This window comes from Antechinus flavipes, chromosome 2, assembly GCF_016432865.1.
Source record: "Antechinus flavipes isolate AdamAnt ecotype Samford, QLD, Australia chromosome 2, AdamAnt_v2, whole genome shotgun sequence".
NCBI lineage: Eukaryota > Metazoa > Chordata > Mammalia > Dasyuromorphia > Dasyuridae > Antechinus > Antechinus flavipes.
In genome coordinates this window covers 562,410,229-562,429,827 of record NC_067399.1, presented here as the reverse complement: position 1 = coordinate 562,429,827, position 19,599 = coordinate 562,410,229, and the positions used below count along the sequence as shown (strand labels likewise).

Here is a 19,599-nt window from a genome sequence, read left to right as displayed (position 1 = left end):
TATTTGGTCACAGCTTCATTCTTCACATCCCTTTCAAGTTATTTGATATCCTTAGCCCTTTTCATTTTCCTGAAATATACCAGGGAATTTTTCCCATTGCCACCACTGTTTCTATGACCTTCCCTTTGATTTTAGTTCAGTCACTTTGATTCTTGGCTTGCGAAAGACTAACTTCACACATGGCATTATGATTCCTTTTGTTCAAGGTACCAAATTAGTCAATGAACCAGGAACAATGTGCAGGTTACAGATTTACCCCTTTTAGTATGCCCTAGTGTAATTATAACTGCATGGAAGAGAGGACAAATTGGCAAATGATTATCATGTTAATTTGGCAGTGTTTTATCATAAGGTGGAAATACAATTTCCTTTTTTTATTGTATGGGAAAGATTCTAATTTGGGGGTCATTTGTCTGCTCTATAATTTATTGAGGAGTACTTAAACACAGAAAATGAAATGTGTAGGAGGGGGGGAAAAAGCTTTCCTCCCCATAAATATCCTTTTTGTCTGTGTGTGTGTTTTGAAGGCTCTTGGTAAAAGCTAACTAATTTATTTAGGCCTGATTAATGGAACACCACAGAATGCATAATTAGGAGATGACAGCTTCACCTGATGGGTGGCTTTTGATATGGAAAGTTGAAATCTCCCGTTTAAACTATGGGCATGCTTTCCTTTCAGAATCTCACTGGCTGTGCCTGTCTCACATCTGTCCCTTCTGAAAATGCAACAGTAATTCCTGGAAAATGCCCCAGCCCTGGTTGCCAAGAGGCCTTCCTTACATTCCTCTGTGTGATGTGTGTCTGCAGTATGATAGGAGCAATGGCTCAGACTCCATCTGTGATCATTCTCATCAGGTAAGAGCTAGGGCAGATATTGTATGGCCCTCAACCTAGTGGCCCTTCTCATCCCCATTTATTTGGTTTGGGTTTTGTTTTGGTTTTTTTCTGTGACTGAACTTTAGCGAACACTACTTTCAACAATTTTCCTTCAATTCCACTAAAACTTAACAACTGGAAAACTATTAAAATTGTCACAAATTGGGTGTGGTATGGTCAGTAGCTATTAATCCACTTCTCAATCAATAAATATCATTCTTATTTAGTAAGGACTTTTGAGAACAAATATTCCAAATAAAGAGACAACAGTGACTCAGTCACACTTAGAGCCATCAGAGAGAACAATTATTGTTAAGTGGGGTCCCCATCTTCCTAACCTCAGTCAGGGTGTTTTTTTTTTTTTTGGGGGGGGGGTGTTTTGTTTTTGTTTGGAATGGTTTGCCATTTCCTTCTCCAGCTCATTTTACAGATGAAGAAACTGAGGCAAACAGGTTAAGTTACTTGCCTAGAATCATACAACTAGTGTCTAAGGCTGGGATTTGAACACAGAAGAAGCCTTGTACTCTTTACTCTGCACCACTTAGCTTCTTGATAAAAATGCTGCTCACTAAAAAAGGCATTCCACAAGGTAAGATGAACAGAAGAAGAAAGGCATTCTCATGAAGATCATGGTTTGTCAGGATAGGTATTCACAGCAGAATACTCATCTCAAAGACTGTCCCAACATAACTTTGTGTCATCACAAGACTTAGAAAGGAAGAATTTAAGGTACTTTCCCACTGTGATCATAGATCTGGATTTGTCATCCAAAAATGATGGGACCCAAGCCTAAGCATGCCCATGATTACTTCTTTTGCTTATATTTCATTCATTTTTAACAAATATTTAAGTAATTAGCTAGGATCTATGTTGTGATTAAAATTAAAGCCTGAGCTTTAGTAGGTAGTTAGGGATGGAAAATAATAGCATCATAATTCTAGAATTAGAAGGCATCTCAAAAGTGACCTAGTACAACTTCATTTTTCCAGATAAGGACATAAGACCTGGAATAGTGAAGTGACTGGAATACTAAGTCCCTTAGTGTCGGAGACAGATTTTGAACTTAGGTCTTTGATTCCAGATTCTGTGATTATTTCCACTAGAGCCTCATTAAGTTTTTACTGGAACTTTTAAACTAGAGTGGGGCATGAAAAGAAAGTGGTTGAAAAAGGAAAAAAAACTTATCAGAAAGGAAAATTAACCAAAACTGTAAATGCAGGTCTCGAAGGCAGGACATACAAATTATAAATGATATGCCTTTTTCCTCTCTAAATAAATTTAGTTATAGTCTTCTTTCACTATTGTTTCAGTGCTCCAGTTTTATGCCTGAATTTCTCTTTTTATGTCATGCACCTTGGGAAATGATTTTAGGAAATAATTGTAAAATCTGGTTTTTGGCAGAGAGGGAAAGCAGGATTTGGACCAATAAGGCCTACTTCCCTTCCCTATAAGGAAACAGGAAAATAAGAAAAACTCATTTCATGAAACGAGTTTCTCCCATCTATAAAACCCATCTTATGCAACTACCTCCCCCAAATACTCTGAACCTCTCCCCAATCTCTGCCTCCCCCAACCTCCCAAATTAGGAAAAAATGAAATTCAGGACCCTGGGATCAAAAGATTGATTCGGGAATTAAACATAGACAGTGATGAGATTCAAATCACTTTACAGGCACAGTTGAAGGCACCTCTTGAAGATGTTCTGGAAATATTAGATTCCATTTTTTAAAAAAGGCAACAGATGGACTGAATGACCTAAGCTTAGGCTTTTCCAATTCAAATAATTCCAGGCTTCACAAAAGCCTGCTGGAGGTGTTTTCACAATAGGCATATGGATAAGGGAGTCTGAGGGAGAGGGAGAGAGAGATTTCATTCAATCAAGCTCCCAAGTTCTATTTCCAGTCACAGATGTTCAAGGCAGGCAAAAAACACACTCTGCCATCTGTAAATAGGTACAGTATACCCTATACCTTACATTGCCCAGGATGTAAGTCACTCCTATACTACCAATAGCAACATCTTTCAGCAAAGCACTGAGAAAGTTTGAAAAGTAGGCTGGTGCTTTCAATAACAATCATTTGAATAAGTCCCTGTATTGGTCCATAACTGAGTCTGCAATGAATCTTCCCCTATTAGTGTCTTATTTCCCAGGAAGGCATCAAATAAGATAGCAGTTAGGATCTTTTTTTCATTTTTCTTCTTTGTGTTTATAGTGTTTAAAAATAAATTATAATGTAGAATATTTATGCTAGAGGTAGAGTTATTTTTCTTATCACTAGCCTTGTCTCTGTAACTGCTTCATAAATTAGCAGCTACACTTGTTATTTCATTAGTAGAAGGAAATCCCAGCAGGTCAGCATTTGAGATGTGAAGTGACTTGTCCTGGATCACACAGTTTCAATCAGAGGCTGAATTTGAGCCAAGTCTCAGAGCTTAAAAGCCAGCTCTATAGTCACTAATTTATGTTGTCTTTTGTGGCTACTACAAAAATTAATTTTTTTTTCAATTCAGATGCGTTCACAGCTTTGAAAGTCATAGGGCAAATTCCTACCCAGAAATACCAGGATCTAAAAAAGAGTCATCAGTACAGGATTATTGAGTCTAAATTACCTGAAGGCCAAATACTCCATCTGATTTAACCAAATCCTACAATGAATATTAATAGTTACAGATGTATTTAGAGATGGAAGGAAATTTTCATGAAAAAATTTTTACTGAGTTTTCAAGTTTTCACTGGAAAAAGATAAAAGATCAGGACAAAATCTTTTAAAACCACATTCTATTACTTTTTCCTTGGTGGTGTCTCATAATAAGCATATTGATGTCACCACCTAAGAGACTTTCAAGAGACTAACAATTATTAAAAGACAACATTGAGTCTTTTTAAAATATTGCTCAAGCCAATCAGTTGATAGTATGTTATAAATACTGACTTTTTGTTCACCAGCTTTTGCAACTTATTAAAAAGTTCTTTTTGAAAAGATAAAAAAAACTTCTTCATCATCACCACTGCCATCACCATCACTACCACTGCCATCATTTGTACAGTTTATCTCACAAAGCAAGGCAGAAGTGATTATTTGAAAGATAAAGAAACTGAGGCCCAAATAAACAGACTCTCCTAAGATGACAGATACAGATATTAAGCAGCCAACATGGCACTAGGGTCCAGGTCTTGTGATTCCTCTTCTACTTCCACTTTTAATGTGGTTTATACAATAATAAAACATAAAGATGACAAATTGTTCATTTACCTGCAAAGTCTCTTCAGCTTTAATAGTTCAGTCTGGTTTCCTATAAAGCTTAATGGGAAAGATGTTCCCAAATAGTGTTATTTTTGGTACACAATGCCCCACCAACTAGAAATGCCTCTCTGACTGAACATATGCAGAGTTTCTCTAAATGAAAATTGAGTGGGAAAGAATTTGCATTTCTTAACTTTGAATGACAAGATTAGCTGCTGTTATTAAGGACACCGTTAAATTCCTGAACTTATCATGTAGCTGCAGTCATAGTTATTATTCAGACTCTAGGCAGGGAAAGTAAAAAAATAATAATAATAATAATAAATAGACTGTTAATGATTTTCTGGGGAACTATTGTGATTGACAGCAGTGCACAACTGTGGAGTCTGTTAATTTAAAATGGTGTGATCAGAATCTGTTCTTTTTTTTTCCCCTTCATCTTTTTCTATTTAGGACAGTCAGCCCTGAACTCAAGTCTTATGCTTTGGGGGTTCTATTCCTGCTCCTTCGTTTGCTGGGTAGGTATAAACCTGTATTCTCCTCTTTTTGAATTAAATGTTTATTTTTAAACAAATCAATCTTCATAAAGTGTATTGTTCATAAAGTAATTGTTCTCTGTATAGTTTAATTTCTATTTACCAGTGTTCTCCCACAACATAGACTGTATGACTAGAGACCAGATTCAGAGATTGGATACATTTGGCTCCCTCCCTTACTACCCCAAAATTTTCATTCATTTGGAGGAGGGGGGATTCCCAGGTTAATAAATCCCATCTTCTCTGCTACCCTTCTCCCTTCCTTGTACAAAGGGAATGAAAGAAAACAACCTTCCAATTTATGGCATACATTATTAAAATGCAAGCAATTTGTGAAATGATTTGTTTAGTGGTCTTCCAGTTGAGAGAGATAGTTCCTGTCACATTCTTGCACAAATGGAAAATTTGCATCCTTTTTAATTTCCCAAATCAGAATTCTCTACTTTTGGTTCTTCACCAAGGACTTATGGTAGGTTTAATGCTTTATATAAGCTTTCTGTTCCACTATTGCCTATCTCAGAGAACCATCTTTCCAAAGCTAGAAAGGACCTTAAAAATCTTCTGGCCCAACTCCCTAAATTTTTTCAGGTAAAAAAACTGAAACAGGGAAGTTAAATCATTTGCACAGTTATAGCTACACACAATTACACAGCTTCTTAATGTCAGTGCTAATACCAAAAACTGTCTCCTGATGACTCCTCCAGTGTTTTTCTACCACATCCCAGCTGCCTTATATAAACTCTTTTGTCAAATGTCAGGATTGGGCCAAATCCAGAGAATCTATGACCTTTCATGCTTGAGTAAGAGGCAAACAGTTTGCTTTGATGGATTTTTCTCTTTTTATTTTAATTGGAAGATTAGTGGAAGGTACGTATAGAGCTAAGAACAGCTTTTAAATGTTTTTCTGAAACTTCAATGGATTTCTCCCTTTTGTTTCCATGGATGTGCAGGGAAGGTGAGGAAGGAAGGGTCAAAATCATAGCTAAGTTTATAAAAAAGTTCTTAGTATTAGAAAGGGCAGTTCATATCTGAAGGAAAACTTTGCAGCAAATAAAAACTATGTTATATTCAAAATATCTTAAACAGCCTTACAGAATGTCACACACTCACCCAATTTCCTTTAACCCAACTGTTTGTGTCCCCCATTTCCTCAGAACAATTTGGACTAGATGACCTCTAATTTCCTTTCCATCTGTAATATTTTATTACTTTTTGGGCTTTGAATAGGAACTATTCTGGTCTATAGAATTGTTTTAGGATATAGGTCATCTTGACAGGTGGTATAAAATACTTAATCCATTATAATCCATTGATTTTTATGTCATACAGTGAAAATATTTTAAAAGAATTTCTGAGAAATTAGCTCAAATTGCAGGAAATATAGACTAAATGTTTGAGAAAATATAAATTGATATTTTTGTTCTTATTATAACTTAGAGTCTTCACTGTCTATGTCTGCTTGAGAAGTTAATTACCCATGCATCTGCATCAACTATCTAACTTGCCCCTGAATCTTTACTTTTGGCCTAATTGTATTTTTTCCTTAGAATAGGATCTATTAAACCTTGTTAGTGATGTCAGATAACTAAGAAAAAGGAGAATTTCAGAGAGAAGGACCATCAATTCAGAAAAAAAATTTTTTTCTCTCTTCAAAGAAAAATTTGTTTCTTCACTGAAATTAAATCTGTCCCATTCCCATGCTTGGTATGTTGTCCTCTCTACTTCTACCATTTAGAATCCCTAATTTCCTTCATGGATCAACTTAAGTACTAATTTCTACTGGAAGCAGCTATTATCTTCTCCCCAGATGACTTGAATTTGTCCTTCCTCTTCCTTTTATGTTCTTATAGATTTAACACTTTGCTTTCCAGGTAAAATGTAAACTCTCTGAGGACAGTCTATTTCATTTTTGTCTTTGTAAGAACAGCACCTAACACAGGGCTTGGTCTATAGTAGCCCCTTAATAAAAGTTTGTTGACAGATTTATTTTTTAATTTCTGAGGTATAATATAGTTTGATTGAGCTGAAGATGCAATCAACAAAGCTATCCCATGAAAAGATCCTCAGGTCCATGGTTTAATGCTATATCTTATTTTCATTTACTTGGTCTTCTCCCCAAACTCAACTTCCCACCCACAATTGTATTTGTGGCCTTATAGGGTAACCTGCACAATGGTGAGAAGAGAGAGAGAGAGAGAGAGAGAGAGAGAGAGAGAGAGAGAGAGAGAGAGAGAGAAGGGGGAGGGAGGGAGACAAGAGGAAAGGAAGGGAGAGAGAGAGGAGGAAAGGAAAGAGGAAGGGAAGAGGGAGAGAGGGAAGAAGGGAGGGAGAAAGGAAGGAAAGGAGGAAGAAAAGAAGGAAAGAAGGAGGGAGGAAAGGAAAGAGGAAGGAATGGAAGGAGGGAGAGAAGAAAAGAAAAAAGAAAAATAAATAGAGAGATAGATAATTTTTTAAAACATTACCGTGCAATAGTAGAAAGTGCATTTGAGCACCTAATCAAAAAAGGAGTTCATTTCACAACTAAACCACCTGTTAATCACGTGGCATTAGGAACATAATAACTTAATCTTCCATGAGCCTTCTTTTTCTCATCTGTAAAATGAAGAAAAAAATAATAGCTCTGTCCACCTCTGAGTACTGTTGTGAGGATCAAATGAGATAATGTGCTCTGAAAACCATAAAACATCGTACACATGTAAGGCATGGGCTTATTTCATCAGCAAGAATCATTGCTCTCTGCCTAGGAGCAAAAAGATACTCGGTCATGATTATTTTGGTCAAAACTGCACTGGGAAAATATGACACTTGAATTGGGCCTCTTGATTTTCTGTTCCTGATGACTCTATATCCATGTCATCTAGGAATTAGTTTTTTGGTGGGGGGAGGAGGAGGGAGGGGGGAGGTTTAAACACCATCCTTTTCCAGTGTAATTAGCCCTAGAAGCATGCTATGTTCAAGGCAGAAAATTATCTAATCTAATTATTCATTTAACAAAATAGGAAATGGAGGCCCAGAGAGGTGAAATTACTTTGCCAAGGTTACCCTGCTACTCAAGGACAGATTTGGGACTCCTTCATTGCTACTGTATTGAATCTGTACCAACAATAGATTTCAGCTACCTAATTGTGCCTCTCTTGCAAAGTTCCCTCGTGACCAGTGCTAGGGATTTGTGAGATGTGTCTGGTTAGATTTAAGAATATAGTCTGTAACAATGAAATGCAGAAAGCAAATTCTAACTAATATGAGATTTAAGTATACAATTTCAATAACACCAGACCTCACATGGCTACATTCAGGGATGACTACAGGGAGATTATAGTGTGGCAATTAAAAATTGAGATCATTTTTACACAGCACAGACCTCATACACACAGAGATATACACAAAAAAAGCTTAATAAGTCCCTTTTGAAATTAAAAAAAAAATTAATTGTAGATTAGAATTTGCCAATATACCTCAAAATTAAGTATCTTCCTTGATGCCGGAGAATAGGAAACCTCACTAATTACTTAAGAAGAATATGCGCTCAGGCGTCACCAATCTGTAGCATGTGCTGGTTACATCAGTAGTCCTGACAGCATGAATGCAGAATCCTGTAAGCTTGGCAGGTGAACAGGAGAGAAATGGGTGTCTTTTCAAATGTAAATGTCAACGTAATTTTCAGACTCCATATCTATTCTGTAAATGATTTTGAATTTATTTTTCTTACAAAAGCCTTTCAGTTCAGCTGAAAGTTTAGGCTTAAGAACATAAATAGGCACAGCCCTTTCAACCAGTGGAGTACATTAAATAGCCAAGGTAGGAAACCTGGTATAGTCTAAGTTAATGGATTTTCAGGAAAACAGAGACAATTTCCTTAAACAGGGCTGCAATTTCTGCAGTGAAATACATATAGCAGCAATTTGGACTCTGCTGTAATAAGAGGCAAGATTTAATCCTTTTAATATTCACTGTAATAACATGTAACTGGAGTGTGCCCTTGTAGCATTCCCCCCAACGTATTTGTCTCCAGTAAGAGAGCCGCTGTGATAGAATGATATTTAATGCCTACTTATTACAGAAACCTCATGGCATATGCTTAGAGGGGGGAATTTCAAGTGACCCCACTGGAGTTATGGGAAAGGCAGAAGAAGGAAAGAAAAGAGCAGTTATAATCAGCTCTAGTGGAGTGATTCTGTTCCCACTACCCAAAGCTCTCAAAGGAGATGTTATATCCCTGTTCTGCTCCTTTGTTCCTTCCCCCACAGGAACAGAGGGCACAGCCAGGGCACAGGAGATAGGAGCAGAAAGCAGCTCATCCAGTTTGCCTATTTTCCATCACCTAGCTTCTTCCCAATCTTAGGGCTCTCCAGCCTCACCACCTCTGACCCTAATCAATTCAAACATAATTCAACAGATATTTATTAACCTGCTACTAAGTAGAAGGCATTTCGTTATTTGCTGAAGATACGAAAACAAAAATAAGCAGTAACAGACCCTGAGGAACCCTCAAGTTGGAGTAGGTCATCTGCCTGGTATCCAGCTATAGCTGAAGGCTTAGGGGCTGGGGAGAGGAAGGAAGCCAGCAGCCCACCCTTCTCTTGGCTTCCTCTCCCCACCACCCATCTCCCTTCTCAACTCCCTCCCACAACGTAGCCCCTGTCTCTGTCTCCCTCCAGAGCGGGGGGGGGGGGGTCCCTGAAGTCCAGCCCCTTTCTCTCTGGCTCCCTCCAGGGGGTGAGGGGAACCTTTCTGTCTTCTTACCTCTAGAAGGCGTCTTCAAGTAACATGTAATCTGGGTACAAGCAAATAAATGCAAAAAAAAAAAATTAAGACTAAATTAAAGAGGGACAAAAATACTTATGTCTGAGAGGATCAGGAAAGGGTATAAATTCAATATTATTGAATATCAGTATTCAATAAAGCCATGGATTTTGTGAGGAAGGAGTGTATTGAGATTTGGAAGACCATTATGCAAAATAGTAAATGTAATATTTTTGTGAGGAAGAGCTAGTAAGCTTATTTAACGGGAATGGAGAACATAAAATTAAAAGTATGTGAACATTTTCTAACAACATTTAAAATGCCAGACTGAGACATTTTTCATTTATTCTAGAAGTAATAGAGGAACCATTAAAAATATTTGACTAGGGGACTGACATGGCCAGCTCTATGTTTTAGGAATATCAAACTGGGAACTGTGGGGAGATAAATTGGACAAGGGAGAAGCTGGAAGGAGAGATATGATTTAAGGATTTTATTGCAGTAATTAAGATAAAAGGCGATTAAAATCTGAATTAAGGTAGTGATCATATGAATGGAGAGAAGGAAACATACTAGAGATATTATGGAATTGGGGTCAACAGGACTTGACAACCAATTAAATATAAGCATTGAGAGACCGTGACTGACTTTAAGGATGGTCTTCCCTTCAAAAAGAATATAGAATAGTTTGGGGGGGATGAGATCTATTTTAAATATATAGTTTGAGATTTGATGGGCTATCTAGAAAGAATGATCCATAATCAAGCAGTTGGTAATGTGGAACTAGGATTTAGAAGAGACATACAGGAATGGATTAGGGATGGATACACAGATTTTGGAGTTTATTGAGATAATCACTGACCTCAGGGTTGTTGATGACATCACCAAGGAACCAAAGTATACCATAGGGTGAAAAGAGGCCCCAGAACTAAGCCTTGTCAAATGCCTAAACTTAGGAAACAGGAGGAGAATGAGCCTGTGATTCAAGCTAAAATGCAATAGAATGGTCAAAGGAAAAGGTAAAAGAAAAATCAAGAGAAAGTAGTATCAGTGAAATCTAGAAGGGGAAGTATACCCAGATTAAAAAAAGGGAAATAAAGTGATTAAGATTGTCTAAAGCCTAGGAGTAATCAAGTAGAAGATGGATTAAGATAAAGTCATTGTATTTACAAATTAGATAATACAGTTTAGGTTGAATAATCTGGTTGAAAGAGAAGATGTTTCTGCTTGAAGAGTGACTAAGAAGTGAGGAAATGGATGCAAAGAGTACAGGGGACCCCTTTCTATGAAATTCAGCTGTGGAAAAGAGAATAAGAAGGATGGGGAATGTCCTGAAGGGGATGGCAGTAGCCAGTGAAGGGATGTTCCTTGACAGTAGATATGGTTCTATTCTTTTTATTTGTATCCAAATTAGAATTGTGTCTGGATACTATATGTGTTTAATAAATGTTTCTTGATTACTAATGGGGAGAACTAATTGATCAATCAATGATTGATTGACACATTTATATGTGGATAGGAAAGGAATAGGTGGATAAAGAAAGGTTAAAAATGAGAGACATGGAGTGGGAGATAAACTTCCAGAGAAGATAAGAAAAGATAGTATTAAGAATACCAATGGAAAGGTCAGCCTTAGCAAAGAGAAGTCCCACTTCTTTGAGAAAGATTGGATCAAAGCAAAGAATAGTTTTGATGCAGGATTCCTGATGTATTTCTAAAGTTGTTATATTTAAAATACAATTCTGTCTACTTAACTTTGATTTACACATATATAAAACTAGGGAAACTTATACTTCCAATATCTTCCCCAAACAAATTTCTTGGCAGCTGGTTATTTACAGTTTAATACACTCTAATAAATAACTCAGCTCTGTCTCCCCACTGCCCGGTGCTCATAAGCAATGAATTGACCACAGGGTAAGCAACAGGAGGAAAACCATAGGGCCTAAATATGCCACTGGATGGATTTAACTCCTCCTGGCTCTCCAGAGGAATAGACTCACTTAGCAATACCACCCACCCTGTGCACCATCCCTAATTTGAATCAGTCTAGATTCGATTTCTTTGCCAAGAAGACACTGACAGAGTCACCATGTATGTGGTAAATAGCTGTCATGGCCCTTTTCTGAGCTGGGTACATTTCAGTAGTCATCAAAGTAGTTATCCTGAAAGATGGTAGAAAGTCTTAAGACTATTAGGAATAGAAAGGATACCATGAATTTAAGATTTTTATTTCTGAAAATAGCCTAGCCTTGTAGCAGCAAAGATAAAGCAGGTTAGGCAGGATTTCAAACTTGGACATTTATTAAATCCCAATGTTTCAGAGGTTTAATGAGGCTTTCCAATAGAACTACTTTTTCAGGGTCCTTGATTGTGGTAACAAGCCTCTGAAAAGGGAGTGCTAAGGGGGGAGTACTGACAGCATCTTGACTGCAGGCCCTTGGGAGTTCTGCTGACCCAATTAAAATTGGTAAGAAAGCACCTTTCTTGCCCCATCTTGAGCCCTTAGATTTAATGCTGGCCAGTGGGGGGAAAAAAAGCTATTCCCTTCATTAACCCACAAGTACATGGATCACTTTGAAAGCTCCCTGAAAAAATGGACGCTGAAGAGCAAACCAACAGAGATGAATCCTAAGTGTCTTTTTCCCTCTCGCAGGCTTCATCCCTCCTCCGCTGATCTTCGGGGCAGGCATTGACTCCACCTGCCTGTTCTGGAGTACCTTCTGTGGTGAGCAGGGTGCCTGTGCCCTCTATGACAACGTGGTGTACAGATACCTGTACGTCAGCATCGCGATTGCCCTCAAGTCTTTTGCGTTCATCCTTTACACCACAACGTGGCAGTGCCTGAGGAAAAACTATAAACGATACATCAAAAACCACGAGGGTGGGCTCAGCACGAGTGAGTTCTTTGCCTCTACTCTGACCCTAGACAATCTAGGGAGGGACCCTGTGGCCCCAAACCAGTCACATAGGACAAAATTTATCTATAACCTGGAAGATCACGAGTGGTGTGAAAATATGGAATCTGTTTTATAGTGACTAAGGAAGGACAAACTATATTAGTAATCAAAGGGTCCTTTTTCTTAAAAAAATTTAAAATAAAGTTTTAAAAAATGGAAACATACACACACAACATCAACAACCATTTCTGTCCTTTTCTCAAAATCATAGCCAGACAGGATTCAGAATAATGAGATATATGGGATCATGCACTTGACATTCTTCGGGAGCAAGGCAGGAAATGCCATCAGGTCTTGGTGGCAATCCTTTGAAGGTTCAAATGTGGTCTCTAGAAATGCCATCAGCTCCAAGCAACAGGGAATGATGGTGGCCAGTTCAGCAAATGGACATTTTTGGACATAAAAATCTATCATCCTATTCAAAAAAAAAAAAAAAGAGTTGACAATATTTCCAGGATAAGCACTAGTGACACTCTTTGCCACCTCCTCCTTCAATACGGGCAGGGAGGGAGCAAGAGAAGAGGGGGGTGGGAAGATCTGCTCCCCTCTAACCTTTGCAATATGGGTCACTGTGTAGACAATTCACCCAGTCTGCATGTTGTTCCAGGCCTCAGAGTTCTCTCAGTGATGTTATTGGGTGATCCGTGCTGGAGTCAATAAATGACACCCCTCACCAGCCGTATTTTCTATGTTCAAAAGGTAGAAAACTGAGAGAGTGAGGGGGGAGTGGAGCATGTATGTGGGGGGATCTAGGGCTTATCCTTCCCTCTTCTACGTATCCAGAAGGTGAGAAGTATCCACCTCCTCCCAAGTCTCACAGACCTCAGGATGTGCTGGGCCTTACCTGTGGCTATGACTGGCTGAGCTCAGAGCCACGGAGACCCACATTTAGTATAAGTCATTTGCTTACATTTGCCAAACATTTTGCCATTTTTAAATGGGTATGGATTTCAAACGGTTGTATGTATAATCTATAATACTATTTTTAACTATTTCCAAAAGCTATGTTAACCTTTCAGTCACTAACAGAATTCTATAAGAGGACTTTATTATATGCTGGTTGCTTTACTTTTTTTTTTCTTTTTAATGCACCAAAAATATAATGTGATTCAAGGGATGCAATTAATCTATTGTAATTTTTATCCTTTTATCTTCATTCTGATACACTACAAAGCCAGTAAGAAAATACATATTACCAAAAAAAAAAAAATCTTCAGAGAGAATGGATGCAGTCTCTCTTTTAAAAAGAATCATAATTGGGACAACAGGGGAGAAGGTAATGAAATGCAAACTTGCCTTTTCTCTTTAATCTCCATGCTCACTGTCATGAAGAAGCCCCCTTTATATTCAGAACTACATTTTAAAAGTATTATTTACAGACTGTAGAAGCTCACTTAGGTGGTGTTTGTGGGTATCTTTATATACATGTGTATATAACATTTTTAATGAAAGGAAATGGGGAATGAAAAATACATCTTAGGCTATTATTCACGAGCACAAGCTGTTGAAGAGCCAGGGGTGCCCCAGTTTAATGAATCTTCCCACAAAATACTGAAAGCTATCCCCTTTCCAATGGATTAAAATGTCAACAGTGTGTTCAAGGATGGTCTCCGATTTAAGAGGCCTTTGTCCATATATTTTGAAAGTGACTGAACTTCAAACAGTTAAAGAGGGGAATTCTCATTGTTTGGAATAAGAATCCAATGAAAAACCTCTTGCTGGCACAAGACTAATCTTTTGTGGGCAAGCCTGTGGGAGAGAGACATTGGGCATGCACATATGTGCACATAGATACACACACACGCTCATCCACAGCAAGTGGGTCTATTAATCTTCTCTCCATACTTGTTTGATGACCTGGTTTCAAATATGGCATTCCTATGAAATTAGCCCAGAGCTGTCCCCAAGGGATTATTTTACCTCACTTATGAATTCATAGATCACACTCGGGGTTGAACAGCAAGGAAAAAAAAATCCTAAAGGAAAAGAACACTGTGCCAAATACCTAATCACCACAGTAAATGAGGAGATTTGGTTCCAAATACAGAACCATAGAAAATCATCGAGCAAAGAGAAACAAAAGAGAATTGTGTGGATAGTATTGTGATTGGTTGCCTGGGAGATGTTGCTTTTTGAAAAATAATTCTTGAATCTATTTAATTTTGGAATAGCTTCACCAATTAAAATATACATGTTCATTCATCATTACCTAATCAATAGGGGTGATAATTCTACAGCCAATCTAAAAATATATATGGTTACTAGTTCTGATGTTTTTCTATACAGAGTGGTAGTTTGTTTTGTTTTATTTTTTAATTTTGAAAACATATTATTGGTAGATCACTGACTGACTTGTACATTGTTCTGTGCTTGGGCAGAATCATCAAAGCCCAAATATTTAGCATTTTTGGATGCTGTTTATTTATTTTTCAAAACCTGTAAAAAAAATTTACATTTGGACTTTTTCCAAAAAATTCTCAAATGTATAAGAATATCAATGATGAGTAGTACTAAACAAAAAGAAAGCAGCTCAAAGACTGTGTTTATCAGTCATTGAATGGACAATCAAAAGTTCCATTTTTAAACGAGGCTCCAGAAATGTCATCTTTTCAGAATTAAATTCTGACAATTAGTGGAGGGAAAAGACAGCCCTTTTCTGTTTTTGTTTTTTTGTTTTGTTTTTTTGTTCACTTAGGGGAAACACTGATACATTTCAGGGCTATAACCAACTCTTTGTTTGTAACTTATATTAATGTCTGAGTATAGAAAAGAATGCTTCTAATCTGATTTCCAATGTTCTTTACAGTCATTACTATGGAAGAGAAAAAGATGGAGACAAATCCTCCTAGAAATGGAATGATCACAGTTCTTTGTCTTCTTTTCTTAGAACCTCATCTGCTATTTGGCAGGTTAAGTCACTTAACTACAAAATGTCTGGGGGTAGATAATTCATCCTTTCCCTGTTGAAATTTTGATAGGCTTTTAATGCTACATAAAGAATATCTATTAGCCATTGTTTAATGTACTATCACCCAGAAAAGTATGCCCTTTTAGAAATCATTCACAAAATATTGGAAAATAAACCTATCTTAGAATTCTTTTTTCCCCCAGAGAAAGGAGGATTCCTTTACCTTTAGTTCCTCTAAATCAGTAAAAATCCAAAGCCTTATCACTTTCTTTACCCTTTCAAAAAAGCAGGATGATATTGCATGCTAAGGAGCTTGCCACTCTAAAGGGCTTGAAGAAAACTCAGAAAGAAGTTAATTATTAAAAAAAAAAAAAAAAAAGGAAACACATCTTGTCTAAAGCATTCCCTAACTCCCTGCCCCAGGAAGTTTGTTAATAGAGTTTAATAAACAAAATAATAAAGGGAGACCAAGTTATCTAAGATCAAAAGATACACATGTACCTACATGTATATAGATACACACATATGTGTATATACATGTGTGTGTCTGCATACATGTAGGTACATGCGTAATATATAAACACATAAGCAATACACATGTGTATATGCATATGTGATGTGTGTGCACATGTATAGTGCATCATTCACAAATCTATACATATGTAATACATACATTGTGTGTATATATACACACATATATAATAACTTTATAAACTTTAAAGCACTATATTGAGTAAAAGGTTTTTATTTGTTTTAAGGATCTATGATACTCTATTTCCTAACCACCCTGCTTTCCTCTTTCCTTTTCTCTCTCCTTCTCCTGTCCTTTCTCTAACTTGTCCTGACATTTATGTACTGACACATCAGACTGCAAATGTTTCTTTTTTGAGTCTTAGGTCAGTTAAACTGAACTAATCTAATAATCATCAGTCTTAATTTATAATAGACCTACACAAACACACACACACACACACACACACACACATACAAACACACACACCAATTTTATACCACAGCAGATTGCTTTAGAGTTTGTTCAGGAGATAGATTCTTTTGTAGTTGGTAATTAATAGTCTATAACTGAGTGTGCTGAATAGCTATAGAATACATCAGAGTTAGGGGAACCCTTAAAATGAAAGCATCTTTGCATAAATATCTCATAGAGCTTCCATCAAGACCCTTTTGTGGGGAAGACAGTACTGCTCCTTTTAATACAGGTTTTCCAGATAAATGTCCATGTTGCTTTTTTTTCCCATCAGTTCCCTTATTTCACTGTTGTAGATATAGTATACCATATTCAGTCCACAAGCAGACCATTACTTTGTGAATGAAACCCTCAAAAATTACCTCAGGACTATTAAGCAATAATGGCTACCTTATGGAATAAACCACAGTTACTCTTCTATAGTTAAATTAGAGACAATGGGCACCTCAGGTCAGATTCTGTCTTTTCTTCCAGAAAACCAGGTCTTACTTCCCTTTAGCTCAGCAGAATGAGTGGCAATTTAACAATGAAGGAAAATGCCCTCTGTCTTGTTCTAACTCTGGTTTCATCCTATCTTCAATGGACTCAAAAATTCACTTGTCTGAAAAGAACACATAGAGTGAAGAGCCTTGCCTGGGAGATAATCCCATTGTCTGAGTTGGCCTTTATTTGTTCTTTTCACAGGTCATTTTTCTCAACCTGGGCTTGTTCACCTTATGTTAGAAGCAATTCAAACACTCAGAAAGTGTCAAATGTTAAAGAAAGGTAGCTGTAGTATTTAGCTTGGCCAAGAGAATTAATTTTAAAATATAGATTAATTACTCTTAGCATAGGTGTCAGCATATGAGAAGATATTCAGGAGACAATCACCATAATAAAGGTGAAGGCAAAGTTTAGACTGAATTCTTTCAGGGCTGAAACTGTTTTGTTTTATTTTTTTATTTGTTTGTTGTGTTTTATTTTGTACTTGTTTTGTTTTTGTTTGTTTGTTTTTGCTTTTTTTGGTTTTTCCAGCACTCAGCACAGTATCTGGCACATAGTAAATGCTTAATAAATGCTTATTGATTTAACTTGTTATGAGAGCAAGGGATCCTCCAGGGAAGAAAATTCTAGTTTATGTAGCACATAACCTTTTTGAAGTGTCTTTACTTCATTCCCTTCTCTTCTCCTACTCTTCATCCCTAAGAACACTCCAATAAGTAAGCATGTTGTAGAATTTTGTGATGTGATTAGTATACTTCAGGGAGTACAATTTAATTTGTAGTTTATTCAGACCCATACAAGAGTAACATTATAATGGGGGTCCTGATGTAGTTTTGATTAAATCATTTTTCATTAAAAAGAGATTCCAAGGAGAAGCCAAGAATATTAGCTACTCCTTCCTGAATCAAGCCAAACCCTATTACAAGAGCATCATCACTATGTAATCCTGTTCCTTTTTTCTTAGATGATGAAAAATCTTTCATAAAAAGAAGGATAAAGGAAGCTATGAAAAGGGGAAGACTAAATCTATTGACTTCAAATAATGGAAGAGCACATAAAAATATACATAGCTAAAACTTTTCAAAGCTAAACAATGTTTATTTGTGACAAAAAACATTTTGCCTCTGAAAACACAAATGAACAAACCTTTTCTTCCCCTTGTACCAATAACTGTCACTAAAAGTTTGCATAGTGTCCAACATGGAATAAGTTTGCATTACAAAGTACTACAATCATTATCATGGCTGGAAGTATTTGTTTTGGATATCTCAAAAGCTTTTTGTGCAACAACATGCCACAAGATGACTCTTTATGGAGCATAATTGAGATATATTATCTGTGATAGGCCTGGGAAGTTGGATATCATCACTGTGATTTTCCTAATCTTAACGTTATGAGCCATTGGAATAGCAATGAAAGTGTTCATCTCAGGGAAACAGAATCGAAAGTAAAAAAAAAAAAAAAAAGCAAAAGAACTATTGATATATCATGACCATTGACAAAAATAGCTAATATTTACATATCAAATGCTTTTCATGATTTTAATCCTCACAACAAATTTGTGAGGTAAGAATCATAGGTAATTTCCCATTTCACAGATGAGGATACTGAGATTCAGGGACATTAAGTGATTTGTCCAGAGTGACACAATTAGTAAGCAACATAGAACTCAAAGTCTCTCCTGACTCTAGGTTCTACATCCTTTCCATTAGACCTTCCTGTCCATGTGTGTTTGCAAGTGGTACCAGAATGGCTTATGAATTACATTAAGAAACTATCAGATACTATTCTTTGCCCTTGATTATTTTTCAAAGGCTTGATGTTGTCACATTTCCCCAATGTGAATGAGTATTGATAACAGAAGGAACTTGACTTTGACTGAAGGCTTTAAAGGTAATTAGATATATGATTGGTATAAGACTGATCTCTGCTTTCAGACTGCAAGTGTTGAAACAAAATTGCCCTGATATAATGAAAACTCCTAATTTCATCATGATTGTAAGGTCAACAAAATGTTGTTATAGTATTACAGTTACAGATTTTGCACAATTTGGCAGAGATGGGGGAAAAAACACCGATCTCATCTTTTGCTAAGAAACAAATCTAGTACAGTTTAGAATATTTGAAGTAGTGTGGTTCTGGCTTATTAGAGTCTACACACACACACACACACACACACACACACACACATACACACCAGTATTCTAATCTAATTTATATTCAATAGTGTGTTGGTAAATGTTTCACAATCATCTCTAAAAATGAAGCTTTCACTTTTAAATTTAATCTGCATTATTAACATTTTCACTATCATTTTCTTAAGTCTAGACAATCAACAGAGGAATAATCTAAATCCCAACTGGTACCTTTTGCCAATTTCCAAGGCGGTAATGTTCACACTGAAAATTTAACAATTGACTCCTTCAAGCCAAGACAGCTGCCTCCAACAACACTGCTTATATTTCATTATTTCCAATATCCATGATTTCATCAGTGTATTTTTATCATCTTTGCAGATTTCTACCTCCCCATGCCTGAGATGATGGTCCCTATGAATCATAGTGGGTGAAAAAAAAAATCACAACAAGCTAATCAACTCACTGAGAATATGCCTTTCTAAACTTAGCTAAGCTGGTTTAAAGATGACAGTCACTATTAAATCCCATTACTTGACCTCATTCACAAAGGCATAAGTATATAGATAAAAGCTAAAGGGAACTTTAGAAGCCATTTATTTTACTACTATCAGTACCCCCTCTCATTTTGTAGATGAGAACATTGAGGCTCAATGATCAAATGACTTAGCAAAAGTCATCCAGGGAATGACTCCCCTGGATTCAGCATTTCCTCTCTATCATGTTCT

General features: G+C 36.7%; 1 protein-coding gene across 3 annotated transcripts in view; it reads left to right on the top strand.

Annotated features, from left to right (window-relative positions):
* Nucleotides 1-19,599, top strand: part of SLCO3A1 (solute carrier organic anion transporter family member 3A1) — a 372,919-nt gene that overhangs the window by 331,404 nt on the left and 21,916 nt on the right. For 2 of the 3 annotated variants that reach the window (XM_051981051.1, XM_051981053.1), the window contains exons 8-10: nucleotides 680-855; nucleotides 4,575-4,639; nucleotides 12,057-12,299. In XM_051981051.1, the coding sequence (XP_051837011.1) occupies nucleotides 680-855; nucleotides 4,575-4,639; nucleotides 12,057-12,299 (484 nt within the window). Of the gene's footprint in view, nucleotides 1-679; nucleotides 856-4,574; nucleotides 4,640-12,056; nucleotides 13,483-19,599 lie in introns of those variants that run through there. The other variant, XM_051981052.1, reaches the window with a different exon arrangement.